Source organism: Apium graveolens, chromosome 11 (assembly GCF_009905375.1).
Source record: "Apium graveolens cultivar Ventura chromosome 11, ASM990537v1, whole genome shotgun sequence".
NCBI classification, from domain to species: domain Eukaryota; kingdom Viridiplantae; phylum Streptophyta; class Magnoliopsida; order Apiales; family Apiaceae; genus Apium; species Apium graveolens.
The window spans coordinates 191,851,260-191,876,528 of NC_133657.1; the positions used below are offsets into that span (position 1 = coordinate 191,851,260).

The following is a 25,269-nucleotide window of genomic DNA, read 5'->3' on the forward strand; positions in this document are numbered from 1 at the left end:
CATTTTGAGATTATGTATAACTACATTATAGCACAACTAATTTGTAAATTTATCTACTCTTTTTTATGAGTTATTTTACATTATCCATAAAATAAATGTTTTCAAATGATGTATACATAGAAGATAATTATTGTAAGGACGTCATTATATTTATGTACTTTTGAATTATTATAATTTTATATAATTTATACTATATATTTGTAACGAGAAATCATCTTCATATATTCTTTTTTCTGATTTTCTGTGGTGTGCGATGGGCAAGTTATGTGTCAAATTTTGATCGGTCTTTCAATCATTAATGTTGATGGATCCCCCTACATTTACATCAATTTCACCAATGGAAAACACTCCAAATTCATAAAAGGTATGAAAGTTAGTATTTAATGTGCAAGAAAAACCTTTCTTTCTTTAATGTTTTTGTTTTTTCAAATATAATTAGTACATATATGGATTTGGTCCTTATTTTCTTGTTACTATTACTAAAACATATTTTCAATCACACAACGGTTGACAGAAATGGTTAAAAAACTACTTGTTGTCCTAAAAACAACGGTGAATTGGTTTTGCAAGAAAAACTGTTGTGTGAGCTTCAGAACAAACAATAGTTACCTAACAGTTTAAAAAATTGTTATCTTCATTTTGTCCTCCGGCGGAATCAGACAACAGTTTATAAACTACACTATTGACTTGCTAAGACAACACCCTAAAATCATTGTTAAATAACAAACAACTATGTATATATACCATTGTTAAAGGAAAGGCCACAGACAATGCTCTTTCAGAGCATTATTTATAAGATTCACACAACGGATTTGTAACGCTTTGTCTAAACACCACAGTTAAAAAGATACTTTTAGAGGTTGTGATTTGAAATGATTTTTTTTCATTTTCCCTCCTATTTTAATTTTATCTTCCCCAAAATATTAACAACTCATAAGTTTAGTTTTTTCATCTCTCAAATAATAGACAACGTTTTCAGATGAAAAAAACTTGTTGGAAACTCAAATACACAATGGTTTGGTTCTCCTGGCCTGTTGTCTAAACTCAAGGTAGAAGACAATTTTATAGATTATGATAGTAATTGTTGTCTTTGAGTAATTTTAAAAAGAAAAATTCACTTGTATATGTCAAATCCCCGAAAAATTAATCCAAAAGAATCAAACCAATGACTAGCTAACAAAAAATCATCCAACCAATATAGAACAGCAAAATAACCTCAATTATGTTGGCAAATTAGAATATTTCCTCAAGTCAACAACTAATTACAATTGGATAATTCACAAACCAAATTCTATTATAATTTGACAAGATAATTAATCGAAAAACATAAAATTTGATTGAGCTTTCATGATACCATATAAAGCTTCCATAACTAAGTGACCAAATGTAACGATCTATTGGCAGAGAAGAAGTAGTGTATCATATATTGAACACCTTATCCCATCCAGAATTCCCTCCAAATCCTTGACAAGCTACCAACTGTTGTAATTAAGCATGTACATACAATTAACAATGCAATCAAATAGGCTTTTCCACGTAGATGGGCAAAAATGAGCAACAATGCAATCCGGCGAAATAATCACATTGGTCACTGAAAGAAAAATAAAAAAAAACTAAACATGGATACCAATATTTAAGATTAATAGGGTTTATGGCCCATAAATACTACTATCCTATAATTACATGACACTGAATCCAACATATGAATGCCAAACAGTCCAAACAATCAAGAAAATGTTAAGTGATAAATTAGAAAATGACATATTCCGGTGTGATAAATCATTTATAAAAATTATAAAAAACTGCTAAATTCATATATATTAAAACAGAAATCGTAACTGACACGAATTAATTAAAATGTCAAATTTTGACAAACAAAATAATTCGAGAAATAAAAAAATATTACGAATAAATAACTGATAAAAGGCAGAGAGGTGCACTCATGTTGGGGAAATTTTCTAAATAATTTAACTTAAAAGAAGGTAATTATTACCATCATGGGAGTTGAATCCATTCATCTTCGTCCCGCATATAACTAGCTTTTTCCTGATCAAGTTCGTCAACAATGGGAAACGTTGGCATGTGCAGCTCATTCTCAATTTCTATTTCTACTGATCCATCATTTTCATCATCACATTGTTCATAATAGTTCTCTTCTGGTAATTTCAACATGACATACCAATATTTTTCAAGAGGATCATCAATGTAAAAAAACTTGCTTAACATGTTTCCCTAGCACGAAAGGATCATTTACGAAACCTAATTGTTCAAATTAACAATTGTATATCCCAAATCATCTACCTTAACCTGGCTCATATCTACCCAATTACAACAAAATATTGGGAGTTTAAATTTGTAATAGTCTAACTTCCATATACTTTTTATAACTCCATAGTAGGTATGTAAAGTATGCTCAATATTCTTCTCCTTCCCTGCACAAGCATAGTATCTGCAACGAGACAGACGCCACTACACTGAACTTGTCGAGTGTCATCACGCTCCTTGGTGCTATACGTAACACCATTGATTTTATATATGCTAAATGCAGGGACATTCTTGTTGGGCCCTTTCGCAATCCACCTTATCTCCTCAGGTACGTTATTATGGTCATCCAACAATTCTGATTCAATCTATTTAAAACAAATTGATTAAAATAATTATATTTTCATATTAAAATTAATTTTGAGACTAAATGTATTCCCAGATATTTTCAAGTTCCTCTGTTTCATTTTTTAACCATCATAATCAAATTTAAAAAAAATGTCATTTTCTATATAAAAAACTTTGTTTTCTTGAATAAACAAATAACAAATACATATACCGTGAAATATAAACTAGGCCTATTTATAACATTTTTAATCAGATAACAATCATACATTTTTCCAGAACCATTTGTGAAATTCTGCATTTTGCTTGTTTTTAAGCTAGACTTCGTCATTTTCATGTTGTTGGTATCTTATCATCAAAGATGCCATATGCACACTGCGAGAAAAATCAATTTCTTTAGTATATTAATCAAAGTGCAGAAAATAATGAAATAACACACACTTAAATGTCAGTAACTTACTCAAAATATGGCCTAATGACATTTGTATTTTGGAGAAAATACAAATGTTCTAGATGAAAGTCCTCGCCGCTCGACTTTATCAATGTCATACCAGATAGAAGTCTTGCATTCTATACATGCTTTGCATTTCAGACACTCCTACGATAGCTTTTTCAAAATTTACCAAACACTCAACCGCCTCTTCGGCGACGTATGCCTCAGCAATACAACATTCGGGATGAGCCGGGTTTTGTACATATCCTTTAAACGCCTTCATATATCTCTCGAAGGGTTACATCCAGCGAAGGAATATTGGCCCACAAAGTTTAACCTCTCTCATGAGATGAACTGAGAGATGGATCATCACATCAAAGAACGAAAGGGGAAAGTGCTTTTCAAGCTAGAACAATGTTTCCACTAACTCACTCTGCATTTTCCAACTTGTCTACATCGATCACTTTACTACAAACTGCTTTGAAGAAAAGGCAAAACCTAATAATTGTGCATATGACTCGTTTTTGTACTACTGACCTAATGGAGATTTGAAGCAAATAATGCAATATCATGTGACAATCATGAGATTTCATTCCAACAAGGTGAAGATTTCCCATGTTTACCAGATTCTTGATATTTGAACAAAATGCATCTACAACTTCATTTTATGAAATCATGAGCAAACTATTTATTTTCTCCATGCATTAAGTTCCATGCCGCCAAATGGCACCTTTTTCTTTCTTTCCGGGAGTCTTTGGTCTCAGCTCCGTTCATATTCCCATTTCAGCCATATCAAGACGGACCGACTCTATCTTTTATCTTCCCCGAAATATTTAGTAAAGTTCCAAGCAGAGCTTCACATATATTTCTACCTTCTATAAGGATGATGACGAGGCAACCATCTTCGATGCCTCATAATCACCGTTTGACGGTAATTAACCAGCCTAGTAGCTTTTATTTCATCAATACAAATAGTACAAGCATTATACCATTTAATTACATTTCTTGACAAGTTCCTTAAGGCAGGATAATCACTTATTATCCATAATAAAATGCCCGTAAGCATGAAAGAATCTTTCTTATAAGCATCATACATTTGTTTCCAACGCCATAACTCTTACAGATCTTCTATTAGTGGTAGAAAGAACACGTCGATATCATTTCCAGGCTCTGTCGGTCCTGATATTAACAAGCAGAGGATAATATAATTTCTCTTCATACAAAGCCATGGAGGAAGGTTGTAAATTGATAGCAAAACTGGCCAACTTGAGTAATCAGTATGGTTTCCATGAAAATGATTGAAACCGTCGGATGATAAAGCTAATCGAAGGTTCCTAGTCTCTGATATAAAATTAGGCCATTTTTGGTCGACATTCTTCCATGTTTTTTAATCAACCAGATGCCTCATTTTACCATTCTTTTGTCGCTCGGTGTCATGCCATATCATATCCTTTGCAATTTAAGGTGTATTGAACAAATTTTGTAATCTTGGTATCAGCGTGAAATACCATAGAACCTTAGTAGGGACCCCTTCAAGTTCATCTCCTTTGTTATTCAATTTCCATCTAGAGGTCTTACATACACCTTAAGTAGTCTCATCTTCATCTAAATCACCATGGTATAAGAGATAATTATTCAAATACGTGTGTATCTTTTCATACCCCATTCCTAATGCACATAAGGTTTTCTTTGCTTCATTGAAGGAAGAAGGGCTGTTGTTGCCTTCCGGAAGTAAAGACCCAAGTAATTATAGAATAATACTGATGCATGAATCAGATGTAGCATGCTTCACTTTCAGGTTATATAACTGAACCAAAGCTTTCATCTTAGTGTACCTCTCACATCTAGGATAAAGAGGTTGATGTTCACCTTTAACATGGTTGATGAAATCAGAAGAATGCGAAGACATATCATCATTATCGTCATCATCACGTTCACCCATTCTTGAGGCGACTTAATTGATAGATTCCGAAGTGTCGATTTCATCAGAACTTTCTACGGAATTATTCTCCCCTTTCCATATCAAATATGTATAAGTTTTATCAATACCATTTTGAAAAAAATGGTTTTTAACTATATGCGCTCTCTATGATTTACTATGTGCGCAGTTTACACATGGACAACTGATTTTTTCTGCATTAAACCCATTCTCAAATGCAAACATTAACAAATCTTCCACTCCATGTTTGAACTCTTTTGTTCTTCTATTCGCTTTTAACCATGATATATCCATCTTTTAAAAGTCAGAATAAAACCTCAAATTCCACTATTTATAGCTAAATTATGAAATATTTATATTTCCCTCAAATCTTTATAAATGAACCCTAATTGAAGTTAAAAATCATAAAATCGTCAAAATGAATTCAAAACATAGGACATATATAACCCGAATTCTTAAAAGACTGTACTTACCTGTCCAAGTATAATATTCAATTTCACTCCTTATAGCTTCTTAAAAATGAATTGTGAAGTCTTTATATTTCCCCCAAATCAATATGAACCCTAACTGAAGTTCGGAATCATAAAAAAATGAATTCATCAAAATGAATTCAAAACAGAGTACAAATATAACCCTAATTCTTAAAAGACTGTAATAACATGTTCAAGTATGAAAAGAAATTTAAAACCTGAGTTTTTTCAATTCTTGATGTCTTGAATTCTTTATGTGACTGAGATTTGAGGACTTGAGAGTATGAGCATTGATTTGAGAGTATTAGCACGAATTAGAGCATAGATTTGAGTTAACGGATTTGAGAGCATGTACGAGAGACATGGATGAACGTCCTAACTAACAAGTCAATAAATATGTTCTTATTTAGACAGAATTGTCATTACAACTTACGATTTGTCTAAAATAACATAATTAATAATATTTGTAAGTTTCAGTTAAATTGTTATATAAGAATTATGTGGCTGATAAATTAAAATATTTTGAATAATATTATTTCATTCATTTTATAGGACCACAATAATTTAGATTTTATGTATTTGACTAAATCGTTACAGACGAATAAATTACATAATTTATTAAAATATAAATAATCAAAAATTATTTTAACGAAATGGTATATCGATAATAAGAATATCAAAGTTATATTACACGAAAAATTCAACTTTCATAGAGAATATTGAAGTTTCATAGCATGCGATTAGTGTTTCTGAACACTGGGCTAAAAATAGTTTTTATGAAATTTGGTCAATTGTGATGTTGTTGTTTCAGAGATATTTGTGTAGTTTGAATCGCATAGAATGTCTTTAATATCATTTTTAACTTCAATATTTTTTAAATTATGTGTGTTAAATGATCAGTAAACAAATCATCTATTTATTTTTAGTATGTTATTTGTTTTACAACTTGATCGTATCGGCAGTTGGGAGTTCCAAAAATATATTGTTTTGCATAATGGTGTTTTTGAAAAACTATAACTGACTGGTCATAGGTTCGACTTTTTCGAGTTGATATCTAGTTTATCAATATTTTCAAAATTTGTAAACATTTTCGACGATCCAATTGTACGGATGTTTAAATCAACCTTTCAATGATCAAAACATACGGATGTGCTTTGAATATGAATATGATTACCATTTACAATATTCAAGTTAATTTACAATATCGATACCCTTTCTAGAAAAAGATGTACCGATATGCTTTTATATTAATCAAAACTTTCTTACTAAGCATTATCAGTTACCCTAAAAACTAAACTTTAAACGCTAACCTAAACGTGAATAATTTTGTAACGCCTAAACCCTATAACTACTTTAATATTTCGTAAACCTAAGTATCATTTGTATATGTCAGTGTACGTCTTGATATTCTTTATTGTACATATACTTGTAAAATATATCGAATTGTTGCATACGAATGATAGAATTTAAATTTTTCATAATTAAGGCTTGTTTATTTCCGACTTATAAGTCGCCTTATTACTTATAATTCCGTAATAACTTACAAACGAATGTTTGTCGACCCAACTTATAAGTTGAATTTATGACTTATAAGTTGATAAGTTGAGTGTTAGTAACGACGTACTTTTTCTGAACTTATTTTGATTTTTCTTTTTTTTATTAACTTTATTATTTAAAAATATATTTTTAAATGTTAATCTAATCTAAAATTAAGGAATTAAGATAATTTTTAATCATAGGTTAATATTTTATGATTTTCCGAACAGACACTTAATGTCCTTAATTATTATGTTTTCAATAAATGTTGGGCCACAAACGTCTCTGTTAGCATAATGTATATAGTTATTTATTGATTATAGTGATATGATCAACGTGTTCGAATCAGATTATCAAACTTTTAAGGTACCAAAAATTTAATTTTTATGGATAACATCGAATATTATTTCAACATATGTACTCACGAACATCGAACTTTTTCAAATTAAAAGTTTAAGTATAAAGTATTGCTTATTTTTGTTTTGGATTCTAGACAACGGTTTAGGATAAAAACCTTTGTTGGGAAACTTATTACACAATGGTTTCACTAAGAAACTGTTACCCAAATAATAATAAATAACATTACCTACAATAACTGTTTCATGTAGGAACCATTGTGTGCGAGTATATCTTACAATGGTTGGTAAATTAAATAGTTGTCAGTCTGTTTAGTACAAATATCTACAAATATATGGATAATTAGATGTTTTTTAACTTTTAATTTTTAGTTTTTAAAAAAATTAAATAATAACTAATATTATTGATCTTTAGATTAAAGAAGATCTGTGTCTAGGCAGTTGATTTGAACTGAAATTTTTTCAATTGCCCTATCTTTTGAATTTCATCTCCCCCTTTATTTTTTTAGTATCCCCCCAAAATATCCCCCAAAATTTTATATCCCAAAATTTCAACTCCCTAGACATCAGTTACTCCCCAACATAAGTTATTAAACTCCCCAACACACGATCTCTTCTTCCATTCACACGATTTTCTTCTCCATTCACTGCAATTTTCTTCACACGATCTCTACTTCCATTCGATTCTACTAGTATGTTCCTAATTCGAGCCACTAAAGCCTAATACATGCCTAATACATGTTAGAAACCATAAATCCCTCATCTATATTTGGGGGGTTTTGATTTTTACATGTTTTTAATAAGTTTCGAAAACCCTCTTCAATTTATTTGGGGGTTTTGATTTTTTATTATTAATTTTAATTTAAGCTCTTTGATGATGATTGTGGAGTGTAGATCTGATGATATGTTTGGGGTTTTTGATTTTTAACTTAATTTTTTATGGGATTTAAAACCACCTTAAATTTTGCATGCAATTTCAATTGTATTGTGGAGTGTTGTTATTGAGTTTTACTTGATGTCTTCGCTTTTTAGAGTGTTGTTAGTGAGTTTTACTTGATGTATTGTGTATTTGCGTTGTTTACATTTTACATACAATTGTATTGAGTTTTACTGAGTTTTCGATGACACTTTACATACAATTGTGGAGTGTTGAGTGTTATGTCAAAAATTTGTGTTTCTTGTAAGTGATTAACAAAACCATGTTTCTCTGTTGTCCAATTTTTATTTCTTCAATTAGATTATCATGTTAATATTATTGTTAATCATGTAATTTTACTGAGTTTTACTGAGTTTACTGTCATGTTAATGTTGTACTTATTCTTTGTTTGTGTGCTTTATAGATTATGGATACTCCTAAGAAGAAGACCAATGCAGAAAAGAGAAATTCGAAAAAGGAAGCGTCTCATAGGAATGGGTTCAAAAAGACGTGATCTTCACCCCCATCCAAGCATAATGAGTGTGCTAAGGGCTTTAAAAAAGACAAAGTCCTCAAATACTGAGACCTCCACTCCATTGATTTCTCCCCCAAAAACTGTGAAGAAGGCCATTTTTGAAAACTTACAAAAGAAAATTTCAAAGAATAGAAAACAAGAAAAGGCTGTTACAACTATGGACAATACTCAAGGACTAAAACTATTGAAGCGAGCACTACGCCATAAACGGCCTTCTACCACATAATTACGTGATGTTGCCGTAGATAATGTTGCAGTAGCTACATGATAATGCACCATACTGCAACATATTTTAATTATGTTAGCATAGGTCTCGTAAAGTGTTGCCAATACATATTTTTAATAAAAATATTCAATTTTTTATTAAAAATTAAATAAATAAATGCTGATGTGGCAGAGCTGGGTCCCCACACAGCTGATGTGGCAGGTGAGTCACCCCATATGGGTCCCACCTTGCTGACGTGGCAGGTGGACCCCTGCTGACGCGGCAGGGGGGCCCTGCTGACGTGGCGAGTGGGTCCCCCATGTGGGCCCCACCTTGCTGACGTGGAAGGAGGTCCTTATTGACGTGGCAGGGGCGAGGTGGCAGTGGTGAAGTATTAAATCAAAAAATTTCAGAAATTTTGCACTATCCAGGATTTGAACCCAAGACCTCCTACAAAACAAAATTGAGTGCAAACCACTACACCAAGGAAGACAATGTGTTGTATTCCACATTATTTAAATAAAATTAAGCAATCAAAGCAGACTGACCCGTGTTTGGGCTAGTTTCCCGAGTGAAGTATCGATTGTTTAAAATAAATTTTCGATGATTATATATTAGATTTTTTAGAGATATTGAAAAAATGGGGAAAATAATTAAAATATGATTTTTTTATTTTTGTAATTATATAGACAATTGTTTGAGTGTATAGTATTTTTTGTGCATTTTTTAAAATTTTCTAGTTATTTTCTGTTGATTTTTAATTAGTCTATAATTTAATAAATAAAAATAGAAATCAACTACTGGATCACTACGTGGCAGAAAAGTATTGGCTGATGAATGCATCACGTGGATCACCAGCTTCAGTTTTAATCTGGACCATCAGATCAGTTTAAAGAAAACCAATTTGGGTAAATCCTGAGTGTTGGTTCATAATAAACTGAAACAGATGACGAGAAAGAGAAGCCGGCGATTAGTAGGGTTAAGGAGAGGGAGAAAAGCGGCAGAGGAAGATGGGAAGAGATGAAGGTTTGAGGGAAGGAAGAGGCGGCAGACGATTTGGGGAGGTTTACAGAAGCCAGTTGATGAGGCGGCGGACAATCAGACATCTTTTCTTTCTTTTTAAAACTTTGGTGCCTGTTTATTTGGGGAAGAGATGAATGATTATGAACCAGTGCCTATTTACTAGCACTAGTTGTTTGAAAGTGTGCGGTTCATATGCTTGTCAGAGTTGTAGCAGGACTAATTGAGGTTGCAACGGACAATAGGACTCGCAGAAAGGTATTAAAATTCTACTTAGTACTGCTTACTTGAATTCGATGTTTTAGATGTTTATTTAATCTGCAAGAAAGTCTCGTACATATAAGTATTTGTCTAAATTCCTATTATTTGTAGTGAAATTTCTAATAAGCTTTGTTATATTTAGAGTGTAAAACTTGATTTATATATATTTTATTGATAATGATTTATGCAATGATAATGAAAGGTGGGATGCAGAGACTGACATGGATGTCGATGAGCAGCGGTACATGTCTACTCCTATTTAAAATTTGTTTTCTTCCCTTTCTTTGGGAGACTTGAAACTAAGGCACTATATATTTTTGTATGGAAGAGTCAAAAGGGAACTCCTTGAACCTGAGCATAAAGATGTGGTACGTAATTTTATGGGAACACCCACATATTAATTATTCTGAATTTGTTAGCCTTAGAAGGTTAAATTTTTAATTATGAACTCAGAGTGGATCTAGGAATAAAGAGAATGAAAAGATGTCTTTGGGTAGTAACTCATCCCTCATCATTTTAAACACAAAAAGGCATAGTAATTTGTATATGGATTACAAATTTTCTTGAAAGTATTTCCTTCAGAATTGAAAAGGATTAGAGTGCATGTCCACATAGCAAATTTTATGGAATTCTAAGTTGCTTCCCCTGCCATAGCAAATATTACACTTGGTCTTAATCTTTCATTGTGAGGAAGGAGGTTAATTGTACAAGCTAGGTGGGGATTACATTTTTACAAAATTCGAGCTGGGGAGGGGGACTTGTGGAGTTCAGATATGTAGAGTTTAAGTCCTGGGTAACATTAGGGTACGCTATATGTTTTCCTGAAATCCTTGTGGACTGTTCAGATAGTGGATTTTATGCAATGATTTATGTATATTTTATTGTAACTTGGGTTGAAAGTTGACTTCAGATTCATGTTAAAGCAAAATTATTTTGTCCATGTGATTTTATCTGTACCAGGCACCCGTTAATGCCAGAAAACAGAGCTCTCCTTGGGAACATGTATTCATTTTGATTCATGTGACTAACAATTCTTTACTAGGAACCAACAAGTGCCTGGTAGTGTGTATGTGAACAACCAATGGCCTTTCCATTAATCTTTTTAGACGCCACCAACGCGTGCTAAATCTCTAAAGCATAGAAGGAACAAGAGTGTCACTGGTGGACTAGTTAACTCCTTAGAAGTAAGTGGTTCAGGTCCTAGCCACCAAGAACAGGACAGGTCTCCCAAGCTTAGTCAGGCAAATAATTGTAAGGATGTTTCTATATCAAAGAAGTTTCTTAGGAAATCCTTTTCTAGGAGATGATGTCGCATGATGAATTAACAGTTGGTGTTAAGAAATATGCTTTCGATAATTTAAAAGTTGTACGTTGTAGGTGTTTCGAATTTCAAGCTTGGGTTCTTTGTGCATAATTTTGTTCATATAACTGTTTTGAAAGCTATGTAATCATATCTGCACAGTTCTTGTGAAAAATGGTGCACATTTTATGTACTACATATTTCTTGTAATTGTGTGAATGAATATATTGTTTGGTAAAGCAAAGTTCTATCATGTACTGAAGAATCCATCTGTGAAATGCTGTTACTGATTTTTAGCACTGATTGAGATATCTATATCTAATTATATCTTTTGCCATTTGTAACACCCATGCTCATATGATGATGTGGCTATGTGGGTCCCACATCTTGACGTGGTAGTCCACGTTGTCATGCGGTCCCCAGTCAGCAGGACCCACCTACCCACGTGTCAAGCCACGTGTCCAGCTACGTGGCCGTCCATGTGACAATCCACATGTCATGTGGGCCCATTTTTTTACAAAATCACAGTTTTTAGCAACATAATTTTTGGTGTTGCCCTAAATGAGAAAATGTTGCCTTTGAACCCTAAGGCAACATCGTAAATACTAACATCAGAAAAGTATTGCCGTTAATTTTTTTAATCTTTTGCAACATTTATTGGGCCCCCGGTAACTTATTTGGAATGTTGCAGAAAGCCATTATTGGCGTAGTGGAGGGTGTGTAACGATGCACCGAATTATGAAACACAAGATCCGAGGAATCAAACTTACCATGTCTTTTAATGCGAAAGGAGAGCCATATGGTGATGAAGGTAAAGAGATGCAATAATATATTAGAGTTTTGGCAAGAATCAAAACCCTGATCCGGCATGATTCTTGGAAATGTGTTCCTAAAGACACAAAGACAAAAATTTGGGACTGTGTGCAGGTAAAATGAATATAAATAACTTGCATCTTATTAACTTTTTTTATTATTATTTGTTCTTCATTAACTAGCATCTTTTAACTTTAATTTTATTGGTATATGTATGTAGATGGCTTATGTTGTACCTGAGTCTGCAAGAAAGATGGTATTCAGATCGGCCAGCAAAAAATGGAGAGAATTTAAATGTCAGCTGACCAAGTACTACATTCTTCCTTATGTGGATCAACCTCAAATTTTGGCACATCCTCTTACAGATTTTACTTTTATAGAAAAATAACACTGGGACATATTTGTTGTTGATCGCACGTCGCCTGAGTTTCTTGTATATTTCTACTTAGCTTTGTTCATTTTAATATTTACTTACTTATAATCTTCTAACCTTATTGTTACTTTTTATGAAGAAAATTCATAAAGAACAACAAGAAAGAAGGTAACTGAGTAAATATCTACATTGAATGTCTCGAAAAGGTTATGTTAATCTCGAGAATGAATGAGTTAGTGATAATGAAACAACATGCACGTTTTTGGCTTCATACTAATTTTCAAGCTTGTTTATATTATTACTAAGGTGATCCTCTACATGTAAAAGCAGTCTGAATCTCATCCAGATGCAGAGGAAGTAGATCGATCGGACACCAGGATCCTAGAAAGGATGGATGAAGATGGTAATTTTTTAAATGATGAAGTTGCAGAAAAATCTAAGGAAATTGTATGTTATTTATTGATATTTGTATTCAACATAATCAATTTCTCATGCTTTAAATATTTTTTCCAAACTACTAGCAAACTTTTAATTTTTTTTTTATAATTAAAACTATAGAAGTATGTTATGTACATTAAAATGGACTTTTATCTAAGAACATATAAGATTCAAACATATCGTAAAAAAATGTTACTCCTAATTTTGTAGAAAAAGTTGAAGGAGAAGGTTAAGGAGGGAAAACTCAAAGTTCAAGGTACTAATGATGGTTAGCAATGGCACTCGGTAAGCCTGAGCACGGAGGAAGCGTACGTGGTTAGGGCACTCATGTGAAACAGTCAGTTTACTTTGATATTCCGAGGGAAAAGAAAGTGAGGACACTGGAAGAAAGGGTACGTGAGGAAATTCAAACGTACATGGAAGAGGAGACACTAAAGATTATTAAAGAGAGAAATTCATTTTGGGCTGCTGAATTTGAAAAATAAAATACACATTCATCAAAAAATGGTATACAACATGATGGTAGTCCGAAACCAAATTCCTAGCAAGCAAGCTGTCAGTCTAAGGGTTAGGCTGATGTGGATGTGGATGTAGGTGTTCATAAAAATGTGAAATTGATAGATAATTTGTTTGTTGATTTAGCAGTGGAGCTTGAGGATAATAAAAAGGTGGCGGGTGAGGATGATAATGGAAGGAATGTTTTTGAAAAGAATACATGTGAGGAAATAAACGTGGATTGTTCATAAATTGTTTGTGCAACAATTGATGAAGTACGCGTTCCCAAAGGACATGAGCAGACTATCCATGGAGTAAGTCTTGGAGAAAGAATACAAGAGTGTCTATCACTAAAGTCATTCAAGGAGATGCTAAGATTCCCTTTCCTATCGGGGATGAAATTTTGAATGTTCAAGAAGCCATGGAAACTTTTATTGCATGGCCGAGGAACATGATAGCTGTAGGAAAGAATAGCAATACTTCTCATATTTTGATCGCGAAGGTCAGAATGCTTTTTTAGTATGGTTATTATATCTAGTATGTTTTCTTTTAATCTGTTCTTTTTACTATTTTGATTTGCGATTTTTTCAGAAAACCAAGAAAGGCCCTACTAAGAAAATAAAGAAGACGTAAAGTAACTAAAGATGTTGAACCAGAGCTTTTTGTTGAAATTGATCCGAATTATCCTTCTGCAATGAAACATTCGTGGACATGGGCAAAGAAAGCCTTGAGTGGTGGCCGAGCAATTTCTTTGAGCAAAGCAAAGAAACATTTGTTTTTACAAAGAAGCAAATCATGTTCTTATCAGAAATACATGCAATGTGCTCTGGAGGTGAAATGACAAGCTGTGTCATTTGCTTTTTTATTCAGTTATAAGCCTTTTCATTCAAATATTTTTTTATTTTTTCGGAGTATACAACCTAGGAATAAATATGAGAATCTTTACTGAGGACTGCTTAATTTTATTTGTATCTTCTTGAATGAATATGTGAAGAAACATAAGATGGTCAACATGAATAGTTTTGTAGATCCTGGCACAATGGGTATCATTAGATGTGGCAGTGCAGTGCATAGGTCTCGTGGATCTACATGATTTAAAGATTCTAGAAAAGGGAAACATTTACTCATGCCATACAATGATGTGTGAGTATTTATACTATCCCAAGCTATCAAGCTATTAAGCCTTTCCAGTTTTTCATTACCTGTCCAAGCGTAATATTCAATTTCACTAGTTATAGCTTCTTAAAAATGAATTATGAAGTCTTTATATTCCCCCCAAATCAATATGAACCCTAATTGAAGTTCAGAATTATAAAAAAACGAATTCATCGAAATGAATTCAAAACATAGTACATATATAACCCGAATTCTTAAAAAGATTGTACTTACCTGTTCAATTATGAAAAGAAATTTAAAACTCGAGTTCTTCAATTCTTGATGTCTTGAATTCTTGATGTGACTGAGATTTGAGGACTTGAGAGTATGACCACGTATTTGAGAGTAATAGCACGAATTTGAGCATAGATTTGAGTTAATGGATTTGAGATCACGTACCAGAGACATGGATGAACGGCCTAACTAAAAAGTCAATAAATGTGTTCTAATTCAGACAGAATTGTATTAACAACGATATGTCTAAAATAAAAAAATTAATAATATTCGTAAGTTTCAGTTAAATTGTTATATAAGAATTATGTGGCTGATAAATTAAAATATTTCGAATAATATTTTTTCATTTATTTTCTAAGACCACAATAATTTAGATTTTATGTATTTGACTAAATCGTTACAGACGAATAAATTACATAATTTATTAAAATATAAATAATCAAAAATTATTTTAACGAAATAATATATTGATAATAAGAATATCAAAGTTATATTACACGAAAAATTTAGCTTTCATAGAGAATATTGATGTTTCATAGCATGCGATTAGTGTTTCTGAACACTGGGCTAAAAATAGTTTTTATGATATTTGGTCAATTGTGATGTTGTTGTTTCAGAGATAACTGTGTAGTTTGGATTGCTTAGAATGTCTTTATTATCATTTTTAACTTCAATATTTTTTAAATTATGTGTGTTAAACGATCAGTAAACAAATCATCTATTTATTTTTAGTATGTTATTTATTTTAAAACCTGATCGTATCGGCAGTTGGGAGTTCCCAAATATATTATTTTACAAAATGGTGTTTTTGAAAAACTATAACTGACTGGTGATAAGTTCAACTTTTTCGAGTTGATATCCAGTTTATTGATATTTTCAAAATTTGTAAACATTTTCGACGATCCAATTGTACGGATGTTTAAATCAACCTTTCAACGATCAAAACGTACGGATGTGCTTCGAATATGAATATGATTACCATTTACAATATTCAAATTAATTTACAATATCGATACCCTTTCTAGAAAATGATGTATCGATGTGATTTTATATTAATCAAAACTTTCTTACTATGCATTATCAATTACCCCTAAACCCTAAACTTTAAACCCTAACCTAAATGCGAATAATTTAAAAAAATAACTCTTTTAACGATCCAACCGTACGGATGTTAAAATCTAACCATTTTAGGGATGTAATTTTTTTTATTATTTTTGTGTGATTTTATATTAGTCCAAATTATCATCATTACTGTTAAACTACTTTGATAGTTAACCCTTAATCATTAAATCCTAATTGTAACGCCTAAACCCTATAACTACTATGATATTTCGTAAACCTAAGTATCATGTGTATATGTCAGTGTACGTCTTGATATTCTTTATTGTACATATACTTGTAAAATATATCAAATTATTGCATATGAATGATAGAATTTAAAATTTTCATAATTAGGGCTTGTTTGTTTTTGACTTATAAGTCGCCTTAATACTTATAAATCCGTAATAACTTACAGACAAATGTTTGTCGACCCAACTTATAAGTTGAATAAGTTGAGTGTTAGTAACGACGTACTTTTTCTGAACTTATTTTGATTTTTTTAGTAACTTTATTTTTTAAAAATATGAGTTTAAATGTTAATCTAATCTAAAATTAATGAATTTAGATAATTTTTTTAAGACATAAGTTAATTATTTTATAATTTTTCAAACGGGCACTTAATGTCCTTAATTATTATGTGTTCAATAAATGTTTGTCCACAAACGTCTTTGTTAGCATAATGTACATAGTTATTTATTGATTATAGTGATATGATTGACGTGTTCGAATCAGATTATCAAACTTTTAAGGTACGAAAAATTTAATTTTTATGAATAACGTCGAATGTTATATCAACATATGTACTCACGAATATCAAACTTTTTAAAATTAAAAGTTTAACTATAGAGTATTACTTATTTTTGTTTTGGATTCTAGACAACGGTTTAGGATAAAAACCGTTGTTAGGAAACTTATTACACAACAGTTTTGCTATGAAATGGTTACCCAACTAATAATTAAATAACATTACCTACAGTAATAGTTTCATGTAGAAACCGTTGTGTGCGAAGTAGATCTTACAACGGTTGGTAAATTAAACATTGTCAGTTTGTTTAGTAAAAATATTTACAAATATATGGATGAATTAGATTTTTTTTTAACTTTTAATTTTTAAGTTTTAAAAAAAATAAATAATAATTAATATTATTGATCTTTAGATAATCCTTGTGAGGATTTAAGAATAAATATGAGAATCTTTACTCAAGACTGCTTAATTTTATTTGTATCTTCTTGAATGAATATGTGAAGAAACATAAGATGGTCAACATGATTAGCTTTGTAGATTCGGGAACAATTGGTGCCATTAGATGTGGCAGTGCAATGCAAGGTCGTGTGGATTGTCTACATGATTTAAAGATTCAAGGAAACGGCAACATTTTCTCGTGTCATACAATGATGTGTGAGTATTTATACTATCCCAAGCTATTAAGCTATTAAGCCTTGCCAGTTTTTCATTATATTTAATCAAGAATTTAGATTTTATTATTAAGAAATGGGTTCAATTGTATAGTTAAACTCAATAATATTTGATGTTAAAATTTATATTAATTGTATTAGTTCAGTATAAACGTAAATTAATGGCTTGACATTTTTTAATTGATTTTGTTACTAGATGTTAGGTTTGTTTCTAATACAGGGGCAATTATATAGTTAAACCTGATAATTTTTAATGTTCAAATTTGATGATAATTGTATCGGTTCAATTTTAAAGTTGTTCAATACGAGCCTTCAATTTTTGATGCCATACCTGATCATATTTATTGCAATAAATTACACTCTACTAGTATCAGATTTTGGATTATTTTTCACAATTAGTGAGTTTAAATATTTTTTAGGTTGATTTTAATTTAATAGAAATGTGATTTTTTTAGGGTGACAAAAAAACTAAAAATTTAAGCTTTAATTTTAAGCAAGCACCTTTGTTAATGTTTTTGTAGGAACCTCTGTACCTTGACAGTTGTCAATCCAGACGGAAAGGTAGTCTACTAAATGGACCCTCTTAAACGTCGAATTGATGATGGAGAATGGATGGATGTTATCGACAAGTAAGAGTTCACCTTGTAAAATTTATATATTAAGTCTTGACTTGTAAACCTTGTCCGACCATATTTTGCAGTGGTTATTTTATGTTTTGATAAATATTATTTTGGTTGTAGTGCCACTAACATGTACAAGGATCGAGGATTTGAAAAAGGTTCCGAAGAAGAAAGTATGGTAGGAGAACATGGCAGTATTTATTCATTTTTCGCATCATATATTAATTATGTTATTAAAAGAGACTGGAGACTCTATTAATATTTTTTTTGATATTTTAGGGAGTTCTAGAGAAGACCGGGAACAAGGATTGTGGCCAGTTCGTGATGCGATACATGATGGAAATTATTCATGACAAAGAGCTGGACTTTGCTAATAAGTTGACAATTCACCCTCTTTGGGCCTTTTCATCGACTTTGTATTTACGCTTATAATGGCAGAACATATTACTTATACAAAATTTTTGATGATTTTTCAGTGGAAGCGTAGGTCAAACCTGGTTTACATTGAAGATGACATCAACGAGACCAGGGTTGAGTTAGCAAAATAGTTTATGGAACACTGTGTAAGCTGGGTCCTCGCTGTTTCTGTTCTTCTGAACTTATCGTAAAATGGATGTTTTATGTATGTAATTGGTGACAAGTAGACTTGCGATAATGTATTTTGTGTTGGGTAGATTGTTCGTAGTTTGGTATGTAGATCTAGTTGTTTTGTGTTTTGTTTTGGATTGACGAATGGATGGATTATGGTATGGTACGGATTATGGTATGGTACGGATTATGTTATGGACTTTTGTGTTTTGTGTTGGGTATTTATTTTATGGTATGGAATTGGTTTTATTTTTCTAGGGGTCTAGATTATGTGGATTTTTAATTTGTAAATTGTTTAATTTAGTTTTATGCAGCAGGTTTTAATTAAATATGAAATTGATATGCAAAATGCTAATACCTAATAAGATAATGGGTTTTTAAACCAAAAGTAACCATTATATGAATATAATTCGGACAACAGTTACCCAAGTATATAATTATGTCAAATAAAAGCCATTGTCTAAACAACAATTCAATAACACCAATTAGTTATTAACTGTTGTTTGAAAATGATATGTAAAATTGGAAAGAAATTTTAGAACTTTCCCATCATGTTAAAAACGTTCCAACAATGGTTACTTTAAAAGAACAGTTGTGTCATCCTGATTGTAGCCAGTGTTTAGCATGGTTGTTCAATCTCTCTTATTACAAGGGTATAAATAACCATTATCCAATGTTCTATCACACTAGTGTTGGATAGACAACGGAAACTCTTCCTGTCACACAACGGTGCAAAACTGTTGTATGATTGCTTGTTTCTTGTAGTATATGGAATGGTAACTTAGCTGAGTTTAAATTAGTGTACCAACATCATCATCTTGCTTACTAATACAATTCATCTTATTGAGTCATCTTTTAGAATATATGAAGATAACAGTTTTGATGGATTGGCTTCTTTCCAGATGCTATTTATAAAAAAATTCAGTACCACATTAATATTTTTTAGCTAATTCAACAAGAAATACAATTTCAAAATAACTTATAAATTTGTTAAGAATATTTTGATCACATGGGAGGAGTACAAATTTAACTTAATGTTTGTTTTTTGAATTCATTTCATTATTTTGTTGGTAGATTGGTTTCTTGGATGAAAATGACAAAAAAAAATCTGTTTGTATAGTTGGTGCTTGAATTAAATGAAGTTTCGGGTTTGTTTAATAATCCCATTCACCTTTCCACTAATTTATTTATATGCGTGAGTACGAGAATGAGCCGAATGAGCGTATATATACATCTGGGTATAAGAGTAAATGAAAATGGTGTACCAACAAAATATCTTACCATTAACATAATTGTGTGGAAAAGATTGAACTCTAGATCATACCAAAAAAACCTATCTTATTCAAACAAATTAAACATATTTTTCTAGTACAATCTTTAATCTTGAGTTCATGAATACAACCTCATGTAAATACTCCATCAACTGGACAATCCCTTGATAGCTTATAAAATAATTACTGCTTTAGAGATATATCTTAGCCAATCCAAATATAATGTATAATTGTTTAAAGAAATTAAAGTTCCAATATATTTGTAAAATATAATTATCCAAAGTATGAAAATTCTACAATTACTGAACGTGGATCATTAAAATTGTTAAACTATGAACTTCTATTATTCAGTTATATATCAGAGTCCGGGCTAGATTCTATGAATCAGAAAATGCAAATGTATATGTGTTGGATAGGTAGCTGCAAAAATAATTTACATGTGTGATCAATGAGCAGTGTACTATTATATATATAAAGTAATAGATAGATATATATTAATTAAAATGTTGGGAAGTTTGGTGAACACTATCATCTATGTTAATTGAAATGACATACCTAAAAAAATCAATACTACTACATATGTATTTTTTTTGACGAATAAGGCTTAAATTTTTTGTTCTAAAACTGATTTTTTGTTCTAACAAATCTAGGGGTGAACAAGAATCGAACGAACTCGTTAAAAAATATTGACTTCATTTTTGGAATCGTCCCCTGTTGATTGAACTTAACCTAGGCAGTAAGAAGTGTAAGCAACAGTAATTCTTGAGAGGAGAAAATGTTTTGCATGAAAAGCAACAACCAGTGAAGCTAGCCAAAAATGCCTGCCTATAGACCAGAATAAAAATTTACGAATGCATGGGGAAAATCCTTTGAATGAGGCATGCATGCAAGTCATTCTTGGCTACCAAATATAGTTCTTCTCTTCATGTAAATAGCTCTACTTGTTTATACTTTCCTCTAGGGCTGTTTACGAACTGAGTCGAGCCGAGTTTTGAAGTAAACGAGCCGAGTTTTAATTTTTTTCTGACAAACCGAGCCGAGCTGAGCTTTATTACCTAACAGAAAAACGTGTTCGAGCTCGAGCTCGGTAACTTTCGAGCCGAACACGAGCTTGTTCGCGAACAAATATGAGCCGAGCCGAATATATGTGTTATCGAACAGCTCGTTAAGAGCTCGTTAAATATACAGATATTACAACTTAAAATCTCAGCCCAGTCCAAATAATCAAGTCCAGCCCACCTAAAAACCTAAAACATACTAGTCAGACGACTCAGCCCCTAAATTTCATTCATTCTCCAAACCAAATCCCTAAATTTCACATACGACTTAAATCCCTAAATTCCCTGAATTCCCAAATCTGAGATTCCCCGGTAATGTTCTCTACTTCTCTTCCATGTTCTCATTTTGTTTAGTTTTGGATTATGTTTGAGATGCTTTTTCATTTTGTTATTTTAACTGTTTAAGTATTTAGCTTTATGTTTAGCTATTTATTCTTCTTCTTTGTTTAAACGTAACCATACCCTATATTACGTGTTAGATTCTTCATTATCTGGATCAATTTATTGTGTTTTCTTGCTCAGTTTACACCCCACAAATTAAGTTAAAGTTAAGGGGGTTGGTTTGGTTATTCTGGGTGTATGTAGCAATTCTTCTGGTAAAGTATTCCAATGTGCCATGATTTTTAGATGGATTATAGTGTGGTTTTTGTAGTTTTTATAATTGAGTTTTGGAATATTGGGAGAAGACTATGAAACATTCAAAGATAGAAGTCATGGGAGACATTACTACTAAATGACTAATAGAGATGTGTGTGGTGTACATATATGATACTGTCCATTTCTTTTATACGTTTATGGTCAATAGGGAAGCTAAAAATCTTATACTTGTTAACATAAACCTTAGGGCTTAGGCCATTTCTTTTTTTCCTGGCTGAAGAAATTACCTTCAACCTGAAATTATAGGACCTTTATGCAACCAGGCTGTAAAACAGGTCAGTTAATTTTTATTTGATAAAGATTAGTAGGTTCCATCCTGATATTGTCAAGATGGGATAGAGTAGTTTTATTATATATTCAATAAAACTATATGGAACAGAGACATTGATGATGTTTAAAGGTAGTAATTGAAGTTATCGAATGTATTTGTTGCGTGCGTCTCTTGGTAAGATTGTTTTTCTTTCTGGGAAAAATAGGGGTGGTTTTTATTAGTATTTTTCTGTGTTGAGGTGAGTGCTTCATATAACTAAACTGATGATATGCACTAGTCAGTTGTAGACGCATAGTTACGAAAATTATATATTTACAGGCATTATAAAGCTTACACTTTTGTTGCCTTTTCACTGCAAAAGTGTAGTCTTGTATGTATCTACAATCATATTGGTTTGTGATGAATTTAGAAAGCATGAAGGTTCTCAGTCTTCCTTTTCAACTGCTATTGTGTTGCTGACTGCTACAATATTGTTAATTTCTCTGTTACATAGAAATAGTGTTACACAATTTTTTTACAGATTTGTTGCTGAATTATAATCCTAACATTGTTCCACTGTGTTGCAGATTTGTAATGGCTCCTTCCAGAAAAAAGAAGAATCAAATTGAAATTATATCGGAAAATGCAGAATTTGAACAAGTAAGAAGTCTTGGCGATGATATAGAATCTGAAGATGCTGGTGAAAATGGTGATAACAACGACCAATCCGAACAACTTCTTGAAATGACTGAGCAAGAAGGAATTTCAAGAAAAAGAAAAAGTGGCAGCCTTGAAACTCAACAGTCTCAACCTTACCAAAAGAAGTCGAGGAAAAAGACAGCCCGTTGCTGGCCATATTTGGACACGGTCGAAGAAAACAATCAGACGATCGCCATTTGTAAATTTTGCAAGGAAAGGATCAAATGTGACCCAACAGGGTGCACAACTACTTTAAACAGGCATGTCAACAAATGTCGGAAAGAAAATGGACAGACAAGTCAAGCATTACTTCAGTTTCAGCCAATCGATGTGAAATCATCAGAGGTAACAGTCGGTAATTTCAAGTATGATCATGTTGAAATGAGAAAAATTATTTCTCATTATATTTTAGTAAATGAATTACCGTTTAGACATGTCGAGAGTTTTATGTTTGATAAAGTTATGCGAACAGCTACTCCGTTTTGGGAGAAAATTAGTAGGCATGCTGTTAGGAAAGATTGTTTCAGTACTTATGAAATTGAGAAAAATAAATTAAGAGAAATGTTTAAATATATTAGAAAGATTAATATAACGACTGATATGTGGACTTCCTCACATCAAAAAATTGGTTATATGGTTGTCACGGGTCATTGGATTGATTCCAATTGGAATTTGAACATGGGGGTCCTTAATTTTTGTAATGTCCCTCCCCCACATAGCGGATTTATAATTTCAGAAGCTTTGTTTAAGTGTTTGGATGAATGGGGGATTATTGATAAAATTGGGACATTGACGGTAGATAATGCAGCTACGAATGATGTCGTTTTACGGTATTTAAAACAAACTTTTAGTGTTAGAAGGTCATTGTCTATTGAGGGAAAGATGTTTCACGCTCGTTGTTGCGCACACATATTGAACTTATGTGTGCAAGATTGTTTAAACCCAACTGAAGATATAGTTGATAAAGTTAGGGATGGGGTTAAGTATATAGCAGCCTCGGAAAGTCGCAGAATTAAGTTTGCTGAAATTTCTAAGTCATTAGGTTTGAAATGTAAGAAGCTGATTCTGGATGTTCCTACACGCTGGAATTCAACATATAATATGTTGGAATATGCTATTCAGTTCAAGAATTTTTTTCTTATATATAGCACATCTGATCCAGGCTTTAAAGAGTATGTACCAGGTGCGGAGGATTGGAAGCAAGTTGAAGGAGTGTGCTCCTTCCTTAAGGTATTTTCTGATGTCACGAAGGTTGTTTCCGGAACAGGTTATTCAACTTCGAATTTGTTTTTATCAGAGATAAGAAGGGTCAAGCATATAATAGACAGAAAGGCCATCGATCCAAATATGCATGTTCGAGAGATGGCGCGAATAATGGAATTGAAATTTGAGAAATATTGGGGGGAAACTAACTTGGTAATGTCAATTGGTGCCGTCATGGATCCGCGGTTTAAAATGAAACTTCCAGTTTTTTGTTTTCCAACTCTTTATCCGATTGCAAGTGATGCTGAAACAAATATGTCTTATTTATTGAATGCCTTGAATGATTTGTATTTTGAGTATTGCAGGGAAGAAAAGGATGCTAATAAAGAAAGGAATGAATATGGGGTGTCTTCTTCTGATGCTAATTTTATTATTGAACAAAGTGAAACACCTCAAGGGATCAATGATTACGAGAGTTTTATTCGAGAGAGTGGCGGTATACTTGAGCCTACAAAGTCACAATTGGAGGAGTATTTGAGTGAGAAAATTATCGCTCCAAGTTCAAAATTTGATGTTCTTGCTTGGTGGAAAGGAAACTCAGCAAAATATCCAATTTTGTCCAAAATGGCATCTGATGTGTTGAGTATTCCTATTAGCACGGTGGCTTCAGAGTCGACCTTTAGCGCTAGTGGTAGAGTGATTGAACCACATCACTCTTGTTTAAAACCCGAAACAGTAGAAGTTTTGTTGTGCGGAGCAGACTGGGTTCGTGAATTGTATGGACTGAAAAAATTGAAACAGGTGAACATGTATTCCTTATAATTTAAATGAGTTTGAATGAAGAATAAACATGTTTTTAGTCTAACATGCTTCCATTTGACCTTTTCAAATGTTCACAGGAGGAAAAGGATATCATTATAAATTTGGATTAAAGGATAAGGGTATGTAGCATTTTATTTTTTGCTCGTGCTATATCTGATCACCTATAATAGGTCTGTTATTTTTTGCTTCCTTATCTCAGCCACTGCACTAACTTGGTGGATGTACATTTGTTTATTTATTCCTACAGGCGGCATATCTTTTGTATATTGCTTATTAGGAGCTTTCTAGCATTATGGCTGAGGAACAAAAGCTCAGTAGCTTATCAGTATTTTTCTTTTGGATTTAATTATCCCTGGAGAGAAGCAGTATAGTAAGGGAGAATGCCACAACAATGACAATAATCAACATCGGCTTCTTCCTTTCGGCATTGAAAAGAAAGCACTACTTTATCAATTAGAACTATATTAATTAGCTCCACATATTAGCTTTTCTAAGAAG

General features: G+C 32.1%; 1 protein-coding gene and 1 long non-coding RNA gene across 2 annotated transcripts; both read left to right on the forward strand.

Moving 5' to 3' along the window:
- The first annotated feature begins 9,954 nt into the window (after window positions 1–9,954).
- Window positions 9,955–11,386, forward strand: LOC141695104 (uncharacterized). The gene is made up of 3 exons (XR_012564283.1): window positions 9,955–10,275; window positions 10,481–10,646; window positions 11,239–11,386. It is a non-coding gene; the product is annotated as an uncharacterized LOC141695104 (long non-coding RNA).
- A 6,790-nt stretch (window positions 11,387–18,176) lies between these two features.
- On the forward strand, window positions 18,177–24,881 carry LOC141696326 (zinc finger BED domain-containing protein RICESLEEPER 2-like). Its single transcript, XM_074500481.1, has 5 exons — window positions 18,177–18,232; window positions 18,344–18,401; window positions 18,503–18,639; window positions 22,635–24,750; window positions 24,849–24,881. The coding sequence occupies exons 1-5, from the start codon at window positions 18,177–18,179 to the stop codon at window positions 24,879–24,881; spliced, it is 2,400 nt and encodes a 799-aa protein (XP_074356582.1).
- The last annotated feature ends 388 nt before the right edge of the window (window positions 24,882–25,269 follow it).

Coding starts and splice junctions, on each gene's coding strand:
- LOC141696326 (XM_074500481.1), top strand. CDS start 18,177: ATGGACCCTCTTAAACGTCGAATTGATGATGGAGAATGGATGGATGTT. Junction 18,233..18,343: donor TGGATGGATGTTATCGACAA/GTAAGAGTTCAC, acceptor TTTTGGTTGTAG/TGCCACTAACATGTACAAGG. Junction 18,640..22,634: donor TGGGCCTTTTCATCGACTTT/GTATTTACGCTT, acceptor ACTGTGTTGCAG/ATTTGTAATGGCTCCTTCCA.